At 32.1% G+C, this 11,374-nt stretch overlaps 1 protein-coding gene across 2 annotated transcripts; it reads left to right on the forward strand.

Annotated features, from left to right (window-relative positions):
- The first annotated feature begins 2,752 nt into the window (after nt 1-2,752).
- On the forward strand, nt 2,753-9,767 carry LOC114402574 (EH domain-containing protein 1-like). 2 transcript variants are annotated; one of them, XM_028365203.1, is made up of 16 exons: nt 2,753-3,121; nt 3,217-3,296; nt 4,468-4,536; nt 4,610-4,667; nt 4,827-4,882; nt 4,976-5,012; nt 5,104-5,183; nt 6,335-6,448; nt 6,597-6,699; nt 6,900-6,949; nt 7,555-7,683; nt 7,768-8,019; nt 8,119-8,198; nt 8,465-8,591; nt 9,095-9,238; nt 9,332-9,767. In XM_028365203.1, the coding sequence occupies exons 1-16, from the start codon at nt 3,037-3,039 to the stop codon at nt 9,515-9,517; spliced, it is 1,650 nt and encodes a 549-aa protein (XP_028221004.1). In that variant the 5' UTR covers nt 2,753-3,036; the 3' UTR covers nt 9,518-9,767. The 2 variants fall into 2 exon arrangements, with proteins under 2 accessions (XP_028221004.1, XP_028221013.1); XM_028365212.1 differs by having other exon boundaries at nt 2,754-3,121; nt 5,122-5,183.
- Nucleotides 9,768-11,374: the final 1,607 nt, after the last annotated feature.

Here is an 11,374-nt window from a genome sequence, read left to right on the forward strand (position 1 = left end):
TTTTTTTTAAGTGAAGAAAAAAAATAGAAACGACAATCGCAATACATAATATGCAATTAATCTGAATGTAGGAACAGTGTTACTTATCACATAATAGAAAGGAATTTAGAAAGAAGGTAAAAGGTGATGCGTGTGAAACTTGTCGCATGTTTGTTACTTTTTCCTAAAGAATGAACATTTTACTTTATTACTTCAATAAGTCCTTCTGCAAGAAAAATGTAGGTGCTTGTGACATTAATCCGATCGAAGTAATAGGTAAACATTTGTTTGGCTCACACGATGATAAAGTTAGAGACCAACCTGGTAATGAGAAATATGTTTGCACTGACTATTTGAGGTATATTAACAATTCAAACCATTAAAAAAGATACAATTAGTCAGATATGTGTTATCTAATGACCTATTATATGAGTACGTGAAAGTAAGTTTATACAATTATTATTACCACCGCTTTTGTTATATGACTTCCCTTCCCGTTTAATGCAGGGATGACAAAAAGTATAGACCCATTCATGAACTAGTAATCAAACTCACTCCCAATAGCACACACATTTAGAAAGAGCGAGAACATATACATTATGAAGCACAGACTGAATAAATTACATAATAAAGATATCGAAAAAGTTAATCTAAAAGTGACGTGTTAAGTGCACGAGAAGAAGTATATATCATGCATCGGTTTAATTTAAAGGACATCATGACTCTTGATCTTAATCCACTAAATTTCAAGGCTAGACATGCCCTTGTGCATTTTATAGATAAGCTCATTTTAGATATTTATCCTAAAGATAAGACCTCTTCCCAGATATGCACCAGTGGTCATAACTGTCAAGATATATTAAAAACAATGGTCACAAATTAATGCTATTCACATGATAGAGATTCAAAATTCAAATAAAATGTCACATATATACTTTAAAAAAATCCTTCTAATGTATGAAGGAAAAAACAACTTTGGGCTATTCGACTTCATTCTTGCAAGCACAGAATATGTTCATTGGATTACAAAGTTCAAGGAACTAATAATTAATAACGTTACCAAGTGCAATATTTGCTCAATTGTGTAATATGCGAAGAAAGAAGAGGTCGACTATACTTTCAAAAGAAATTTCTAATCATAATCTCAAATTAATAAGCAACATCTCGAACCCATCTCAACTTCCATACCTTCACAGTATTGTCACAACCACCTGAGCACAGCTTCTGTACAGGAGAGCATATTTCTGGAATCAACACACCCACCATTTAAACAGTTAGCTTCAACTAATCACATTTTTTAATTCATCGTTATAAACCATTAAATATGATATACGGCTAAAATTTCCATAGAATATAGAAAAATATAACTAAAAACAAATAGGATATACACCGATAACATAAAAGATTTTGTTTTGTCAACTAGTTATAAACCAATTAATTTAATTCATTATTAATTTTTTGCAACAACAGATTCAAGAGTTACTAATAATTTTTAATTAGTTAAAAATACGTATACGCACAATACATTAAAAATTAAAGTTTGACTAAAAGAGTAAAGACAAAAGAGGCTCCTTGGGAGATTGGGTTTGTTTAGCTAGGAGTGTTCATTAAATGAACAAATCTAATGTGTGTGGACCCAAAAAATCGATTCAAAAATTCAAAAATTGAATAAACTGAAAGCTAAATGGATAAAAAATTAAAAACCCAAATTTTTTTATTAAATAGGATCAAATTGGATTTTGGAGTTAAATTTAAAAATTGATCTAATTTAATAAAAATCGAACTTGTACATACATACATATATATATATATATATATATATATATATATATATATATATATATATATATATATATATATATACATATACATATATATATATCACTTATTTTTATTTTTTATATATTTGTAAAATTAACATATAACTTAATCCTATTTATAAAAAAATACATTTAGTTATAGAAATTACCTATTTAAGTTAAGATGGGTAAATATACTATTGTTAGTTATATAGTCACATATAAAATGATATTTTAAATTATTTTTTTATTACATTTATCCAATAGATCTTATTTATTATTTAATATTTTCTAAAAAAATAAAAACAAGAATAAAATTGAAAATTGATCCAAGTCAAATCACTTTAAATTAGATCAAATTAAAATTTTAAACTAAACTAATTAAATAATAAATCGATAAAATTAAAATGATTAGATGATATAATTTTTTCTTCAAAATTGATCAAATTCAATTCACAAACACCACTATCATTAGCACCCAAAGGATGTAAACATAATTTCTTGCTGGTCATCTATTTATTATTTATAAAATATAATCTTATGCTATTTTTTTTCATAAAAATAATCTCACCTTCTTTATTATGATGTTAAGCACGTGCATACAAATATAAGGATTTTTTTTAAAATATCTCTTTAAAATCTTTCTTAATTGTTAAATGTAGAAAATATTAAATGCTTTTTAATGCATTTTAACTATTAGATTAGATATTTTTTTATTTAATACTCTACAAAATATTAAAAATATTTATTATAAGAAGATTTTTTTTATGCGATTTATGAGAAGATTTATAAAAGAGGATATAGAAAAAAGTCAGAAGATAGGAGAAATGAGTACCAATTATAAAAAAATTATCCTCAAAATAGTCAAATTAAAAGTAACAATATCGATTAAAAAAAAAAAAACGAAGAATAGAGTGGTGACACGAATTTCCATATTAACTTGAAGTTAAACATGGCAATCTGAATTCTGAATCAGCAAGCAAAGGTGAGTTGGAACTACGAGACAAGGCGTAATTTGTCGCATTTAGATGAAACTCACAACTTTACTTGGCACTATTTTTTGGTAAACAAGATCAATATTCGTTAAAGCAGCATTTCTGCGCCAAATCTAGTTAGTTTCCATCGCCAATACAATACGACACCGCTTAATGCAAGTCCTCGTCGTCGTTTAACGCTCACGTTTTCTGTTCTCTGAGAAGGTAAAAAGCGTTAAAACGCAGCATCTCAAACACGCGATTCCGAAGCTTTTCTGCGATCAATGGAGTTCGACCCGATCCCAATCGGTTCGTGCTCCAAAGAACACCAGATGATCTATAAGGAGTGGTTCAATTACGCTGATTCAGGTACAGCACAGCACAGTTCATCTTTCAATGATTTTTTTTTAAAAAATATTTTTTGGTCTTCTGAAAATATTTCACCGTGCACTTTGTGTTTTCAGATAGCGATGGCCGCATTACGGGGAGTGATGCCACCAAGTTTTTCGCCATGTCCAATTTGTCCCGCGAAGATCTTAAGCAGGTATTCTGGTTTTCCTTTTTTTTTTTTAAACTTTATTATCGTTCTTTTGCATTGGAACACTGAATGAATGTAGATAGGAATTGGAGGTAATCGGAATCATGTGCCAAAATTCCAAGATATGATTGCTTGGTTAGGGGATAAAGTTAAAAGTGATAAAAGTTGGGCATTATTAACATGACCTACCTTTTCCTTCTTTTTGGTTTTCCTCATTAGTGACCACTGATTGCCTGAATCAATTGGCATATGGCTGTTTTCAACTTAACTAATGGTCTCAAGTTTGAGCCCTGATTATTCAACTGCGTTAAATATTCAAGCTAAGTTTTCTGTCCATAGTAATTCTATCTAGCTCGAGCAGGACTACCTTCATCCCATGAAGGATACCTGTTGTCTCTACCAAAATAAATAAATAAATAAAGTGAGGTGAAATTGGAGTGTACACGCAACTGTAGAAAAGAGATAACACTGAGATTCTATGGTTTTACAAATTGACCAATTTTTTGTTTAATGTTCATTTATAATCCCATTCGTTTCAAACAATATAAAACAAAATGTTGTTTACTTTCAATTTTTATTTGTTCTCTTCTCTGCCTATGCTATCAAGCATGCACTGGTGAACTTTGAACTTCCTCTGTCTTTCCTATCTTAAATCCCTCTTCAATTTCACTTTGCTGAGTCAACCTTAGTTGCTGGTCTTGAATCGGGTTGTCCTTTGATTTGGGGAACGCCTCTTATATTTTCCAGTATCTACATTTGTTTTGATTTTTGCAATTCAGATTCAAATCTGATTCATTGTTGGTATGGAGAATTTTTTCCTGTTATTGAACTATATTGTTAATTATCGTCAACTATTTAAAATGATTTTTAAAACTTTTTTGCAATTGAAATATTTTTTAATTACACTTATGATGTGACATTTTATGGTCTCCTGATAATGTTTATTTTATACTGACAATGGATTAATTTTGAACTCTTACAATATAACTCATGTAGAAGTTGCCTTTGGTATTGTTTTATCTCTAACAACTGAAATGGTTTGCGGTTTGGGCATTTGATGGTTGTGTACCTGTGTTGTTAACATAATTAGTTGTTCTTGCTTATAAGTATCTCTGCTGTCTTCTTTCTTTCTTGCTAACTAAAGCGTTTCTTTGTTTGCTTCTGTCACCAAAATAAGGTGTGGGCTATTGCAGATTCAAAGCGACAAGGATATCTTGGTTTCACTGAATTTATCATTGCTATGCAGGTAAAAATATGTCATGCTTTTTTTGAACTTCAATGCTGATAAATTTCCAAAATCTTACACATCTGAAATGTAGCTAGTTTCTTTGGCTCAATCTGGGCACTCAATAACACCCGATCTGCTGACTAGTGATGGTAAGATATGTATGTTTAGGTTTGTCTTCTATTAATTTGTTTGCATAACTTCTTATAATTGTAGCACATTCTTGTAGCTGTGCCTGCTTACATATTTTGATTTGATTGTCAATGTCTTCTTATAGATTTAATCTAATGGAAGCTTAACTTTTATTTCAGTTGATTTTACAAATGGGAAACCTCCCTCAATGGAGGGTTTGGACGTATTACTAGTTGTAAGTATTTCTTTTTAAGGTCAATTTTTTACAGTGTTAACATTTTTATGCTTATTTAGTGAAAGTTCTGACCACTTGACGTTGTTTACCCAGAAGAAAAAGCATAAACAAAAAGAGGTTGATGCAAATGGTAATATATTTCTCGTTTTACTAAATATGATCATTCAGATTGGTTTTATTTATTTATTATTTGTTCTTTTCTTCTAAAAATCTAAGTTCAGCAATTAGCAATAATGCAGGTAGTTCTCAATTGCAGCCATCACCATCAAGTAATTGGTTTTCTTCAAAGTCAACAAAAAAGGCAAGCATTTTGTTACTGGTACTTTGATTGATTTTGTGTGCATTATCCTTACTTTCCAGTCCACTAGAAAGCATACTGAATATTCATTTCAAGTTATCAACTAATAACCAACTTGATTGTCATTCTTTACTTGCTTTAGGTTGTTCTGTTTTCGTTTAGTGTTTTCTTTTGATCTAGTAAAGTCTATGTGAGAGGCATCTGGTTTGGTTGTGCTTTGTCTTTTAAGTAATTATTAGGGGCCTGAAACCAACCTAATTATTTTGATTTCAATGCAAGTGTGTAACTAATATTATTAGCCAATAATAGTAATGTGCCTGATACTCCACATGTGAATATTGTTGTGTCAGTTTAGAATTGGTATTATCTAGTTTCTTCTTTTTGGCTTAACAAAATGTGCATTTTTGTCTCATGTTGTTGAGAAAAGTCCCACATTGGCTATAGATAAGGCCACAATAGAATATATAAATGAGAGACAACCCTCACTCTATGAGTTAACTTTTGGGATTGAATTAGGTTTAAATTCACATTTTAAGGTGGTATCAAAGCGTATCCTAGATCCATTCAAAGGGTCACCCAATATATTATCCACACACCAAGTCCAAAAGTGTTGGGCGTGAGGGGATGTATTGGGAAAAACCCAAGTCCCACATCAGCTAGAGATAAAGCCAAGATAGAGTACATAAGTGAGAGACAATCCTCACCCTTTGAGCTAGCTTTTGGGGTTAAGCTAAGTTCAGACCCACATTCTAAGATAGTATCAAAGCATATCCTAGATCCATTAAACGGGCTACCTACCATGTCATCCATGCACCAAGCCCAATAGTGTTGGGCGTGAGGGAGTGTCCCACATTGGCTAAAGATAAAGCCACAATATAATATATTAGTGGGAGACAACCCTCATTCTATGAGCTAACTTTTAGGGTTGAGTTAGGCCCAAATCCATATTCTAAGACATGTCAATCTAAATATCTAATTTTGTCTCTAATGTTATATGAATCAAGTTAATGTTACCCTAAAGGTCATCCTATAGATATGTTTTCTAGGACCTTTTATCTGTATTTGTTCCCTCTTTACTATTGCCAGTTCTTTAAAATTGTCAAATATTTTTTGTTAGGTGTTTTTACTTGTATTTGTGGTACATATGTTCATAGGTGCCTCTTTCCTCTGTGACATCAATAATTGACGGCTTGAAGAGACTCTACATTCAGAAGTTGAAGCCATTAGAAGTTAATTACCGTTTTAATGATTTTGTATCCCCATTACTGGTCAGTAAGTTATTTTGTTTAGAAATGACTAGCTACTCCAGATTTACTATCACCTTTCTTTGTGCAGTCATGTTGTTACTATGTTTTAAATATCTACAAAGATATACAATTAGTTTCTTTATTGATTGTAATTCTTTACATATTGTAGACAAATAGTGACTTTGATGCCAAACCAATGGTTATGCTTTTGGGTCAGTACTCAACTGGTAAAACAACATTTATCAAACATCTGCTTAAAAGTAGTTATCCAGGCACGTGATTCTCCTTTCTCTATATCCATATATGTATATCTCACATTGCTTATATCTGATTTATGAAGAAATAATTTTAAATGCATTTATTTATTTTATTTAATATTCTTTGTAAAATTGTAGGATGATTAATAGGATGATATAACATATTTTTAAAATGTTATTAATCTTTGTCTTGTTTTTCCCATAAATGTTGATAGGAGCACATATTGGACCTGAGCCAACAACTGATAGGTTTGTTGTTGTCATGGTATGTGTAAGCCAAACCAATTTATCTCCCACGACTCTCTATTACCTTCAACGTTTTTTTAGTTTTAAACTTATAAATCAATTTGACTTCTAATTCCTGGCAAGCCTAACATCTTGGTGGAACCTATGAAGCATCAACACTGCTATTTCTTGCAGTGTTGGAATGTCAGTCATACTTCCAAGTTCCAACACTAGCACTCCTTTAATATTTGTATGACATGTGATGTACACTACTAAACTGGTGTTTAATTAATTTTTTGTTGATGGCTTGGACATGCATTACACATGGTTTGGTCATTCAACCCTGTCAACTGGCACCTAAATATGGCTTGAGACTTAAAAAGACAAGACTATTTTAAAAAATTGAAAAAATGTTTTAACTTTCAGAAATCAACTTAAAATATAAAGAATAATTGCCCTGTGTTTGTGTGTCTGTGCTTCATAACATGAAAGTTCTAAAACTTGGCAATCGAACTCAGTAGTTCGTACCATAGCCTTGATGGTTTGAATTATTTTCTTAATAATCCTTTAATCTAGTAGTCATCTTGAAAAATGAGTTATTGCATTAGTTTTATCTTCTAACTAGCAAAAGATACTGATATACAGTCTGGATCTGATGAGAGAAGCGTTCCTGGAAATACTGTTGCTGTCCAAGCAGACATGCCATTTAGTGGTCTTACAACTTTTGGCACAGCATTTTTGTCAAAATTTGTGTGTTCACAGATGCCTCATCCTGTAAGTTGATCTAGATCTGTTCAAAAAGTTTACAAGATTTCCCTTTATAGCATTTAGAATTGACTCTTTTTCAATTGTCCAAAGCTACTGGAACACATCACATTTGTTGACACTCCGGGAGTTCTATCTGGAGAAAAGCAACGCACACAACGAGCATATGATTTTACGGGTGTAACATCTTGGTTTGCTGCTAAGTGTGATTTGATTCTCCTTCTGTTTGATCCTCACAAACTTGACATCAGTGATGAGTTCAATCGTGTGATATCATCCTTACGGGGGCATGATGACAAAATCCGAGTGGTTTTGAACAAGGCAGACCAAGTTGATACCCAACAAGTAAGAGCTTGTGTAGTCAAACTTCCGTTTTTTTAATCTTTTGAATCTTTCACAACCTGGTCCGGTGAAATCTAACCTATATTGGGCTCTATGGTGCAGTTGATGAGGGTTTATGGAGCCTTAATGTGGTCACTTGGGAAGGTGCTGAAGACACCTGAAGTAATGCGAGTGTATATTGGGTGTGTATCCACTCTCAATGTTCAAGTGTTGTCTTATGGAGGGTTGGGGAGATACTGCTTTGTTTCTGCAGTCAAGTTTTTTGAGTTTCTCTTTTTGGAGTGTCATTAAGTTGTATTATGTCAATGTCATTTTTGCAGTGGAAGATTTCTTCTACACTGCCTTCCCCATGTTCTATGCCATTAGATATGATATAACTGCATTTTTCTTTCCTTGTTTATGGGATTGCCATGTTCTCATTAGCTCATAATTAACCTTATTTTGGCAGCTCCTTCAATGACAAGCCTGTAAATGATGCTGCCACTGGTCCACTTGGGAAGGAACTCTTTGAAAAGGAACAGGATGATCTACTCTCGGATCTGAAAGATGTACCAAAAGCAGCTTGTGATCGAAGAGTGAGTTATTTATTTGACTAAATTTATTTTGTTTATCATAAGAATAATTTTCCACTAAAATGAGGTTACTTAGGGTGTCTTTGGTTGTGCTTTTGGTTTTTAGTTTTAAAAAACTATTTTATAAAACATATTTCAAAAACCAATTTTTAGAAAGAGTGGGGAAAATGTGAAAAGTGCAAGAGAAAGAGCATGAGTAATACTAACTGAAAGTAAAAAATTGAAACAGCTTAAAGATGGCCTGATTTTTTATTTTAAAACCTAAAAAAGAGTTATTAGTTTTGAAAACAGTTTAAAAAACTAATGTTATCAGCTCTTTTAGTGTCGTCCATACTCCACACACAAGTTTGATACAATAGTCTCTTTTTCCTATGGTATTAAATTCTACCGGTGTTTTTTGTAGGTGATTATCTCGTATCTTCAATTTCAGTGTCCAGTTTATATAATTTGTTAAAGTTACTTTTTTGCGTAATTAATTTATCATTTGTATATGTTGACTATTATAGATCAATGAGTTTGTAAAACGGGCCCGAGCAGCCAAGATACATGCTTACATTATCAGCCATCTTAAAAAGGAGATGCCTGCTATGATAGGCAAAGCTAAAGCTCAACAAAAGCTCATCGATAATTTGGCAGCTGAATTTGGAAAGGTATGAATCTTTGTACATCCGTTTTGCTTATTTGCTTGTCTATGGCAAGTGACAACACTTAAAATGTATACACATGACTGAATTTTGAAACAGGTACAAAGGGAGTTCCATTTACCTCCTGGCGATTTTCCAAATGTAGAGTTTTTCAGAGAGAGATTGAGTGGTTACAATATTGATAAGTTTGAAAAATTGAAACCAAAAATGACACAAGCAGTTGATGACATGTTAGCTTACGACATTCCTAATCTCTTGAAGAATTTTAGGAATCCCTATGATTAAATTTCTGAGCAATTGAGTCGGTGCTATAATTAGCTTAGTTAGAGTGACATTTGTAGCGTACAAATTTTACGGGATCTTTATGCAATGTATGTGTGTCATGAGATCTTTATGTGCCATCCGGTGGCCTTTCTTTTCTAGTAGGAAGTTTTATTATTTAATATATGTTTTTGTATTTATGTATATTTTGTTATCTACAATCAAGTGTCAAGACAGAAAATAAAGGGAAAACACAATTACTTGTTTGCATCAAGTCCGTTATGTGTTTAGTGTAGCTAAAGATAATGATTAACAGTTTGGTCTAGTAGTCAAGTAAATGCATTGCTTTGGTAAGTTTGAATCTTGGGTTAGTACTTAATTTTTCTAATTAAACCTGTAATGTGAGAGTGCATCTGTTTGTCAGTTCACTAATTTGAAATGCACGACCTTGGGATATTTTTGTTATATAGTAATTGAAAAATTGAAATACTCCGTTGCTGCATGTAATCTTTTTATGTCAGTACCGAGTGGCCAAATGACACAACTACCTACAAGTTGAATTTGGTTAAAATAAACAAAAGTTTGACTTTTTGGGTTTGGTTAAAACAATGGATGATGTATTGTCGACTTTCATGCATTCGTATTCCCTTTTAAATCACACGACCTGCGGAAAGAATAATGTAGGAATAGAGTGAACCCATAATGATGAGAGTTCGGATCAAACAATTTCATCTAAACCACCACTAAGTATTACTGAGTGTTTTTCGACTAATAAGCATTATTCCAAAAATGCTGGCAAACATTCTTTGTTTGCATGAAACTTATATATACAAGAAGTAAAACTTAGTGTATTGTAATAAATTTCAACTAAAATAGGTGATGAAAGTCTATTACTAAGGAATTTTTTGTCATAACTGAAGGTCTTAAGGAAGCAATTAGTAACATAATTTCTAGAACATTCTTTAAACTATACATTATCTCATGAGATTTGACTCAATTTATAGGAAAAAACTTAAAATTATGGGTGAGTCATTGAATAGTTGGTGAGACATACATTATCTCATGAGATTTGATGAATTTCAACCCATAATAAAAGAGTGTTGTATTATTGTTAATATTTCTCTAAATACATATGTTCTAAAGTCATGACGTTAACACAATATTTTTCTAATTTGATCCTTTAACTTATCCTTTTAGCTTTATGCCCCATAAACCTTGGCTTTACTTTGTTTCCACTTGATATCCTATAGCTAATAGTAATAAGTGATAATATACATAGATCCATAGAAGGTGCTGCTACAAAACAACCGATCGAGCGAGCGCTTCATGTCCGCTAAAGTCTACGAATGCATGAATTGGATTAAAATTAAATTATACAAAACCCACTATGCATGACACTTTTTTTTTTTTTTTGGGGGGGGGGGGGGGGGGCATGGAATTAAAACGGCAGAAAAAGGGAACTTAAATTTAAGGGGATTAATGCATGACACTCTAGTTTGGTTATCAAAATTCGATGTAATCACTCACACTGAAAAAGCCAAGTTGTGCATGCGCATATTGAGAAATAAGTAACTCGTTTTACAACTGAAAATTTTCAGTAAACTAAGCAATTGCCATTATGCGCACTAGGAGAAAAACTGGAGGCTCTTCAGTTCTCATACAGGGATATATCCCCTCATACATGGTCATAGTCAAATCTTAATTTTACTCCTATCTATATCTACGTACTAATTGAATTTATCAAGAAAAGGATGACTAACCTCATAAATACATCTCATATAATTGGCCTCAATAGCCAACGCCCTTCCCCAAAAAGAAAACTGTTGGTCTTCCACATCACAACTTGAGTAGATATATATACATGCCTTTAGCAATCACTTA

This window comes from Glycine soja, chromosome 2, assembly GCF_004193775.1.
Source record: "Glycine soja cultivar W05 chromosome 2, ASM419377v2, whole genome shotgun sequence".
In the NCBI taxonomy this organism is placed as follows: domain Eukaryota; kingdom Viridiplantae; phylum Streptophyta; class Magnoliopsida; order Fabales; family Fabaceae; genus Glycine; species Glycine soja.

Bases quoted from the DNA above. Each gene is read 5' to 3' on its own strand.
- LOC114402574 (XM_028365203.1), top strand. From the start codon at position 3,037: ATGGAGTTCGACCCGATCCCAATCGGTTCGTGCTCCAAAGAACACCAG. The intron at 6,700-6,899 runs GCACGTGATTCT...AAATGTTGATAG, and splicing joins GCTTAAAAGTAGTTATCCAG to GAGCACATATTGGACCTGAG. The intron at 9,239-9,331 runs GTATGAATCTTT...ATTTTGAAACAG, and splicing joins TGGCAGCTGAATTTGGAAAG to GTACAAAGGGAGTTCCATTT.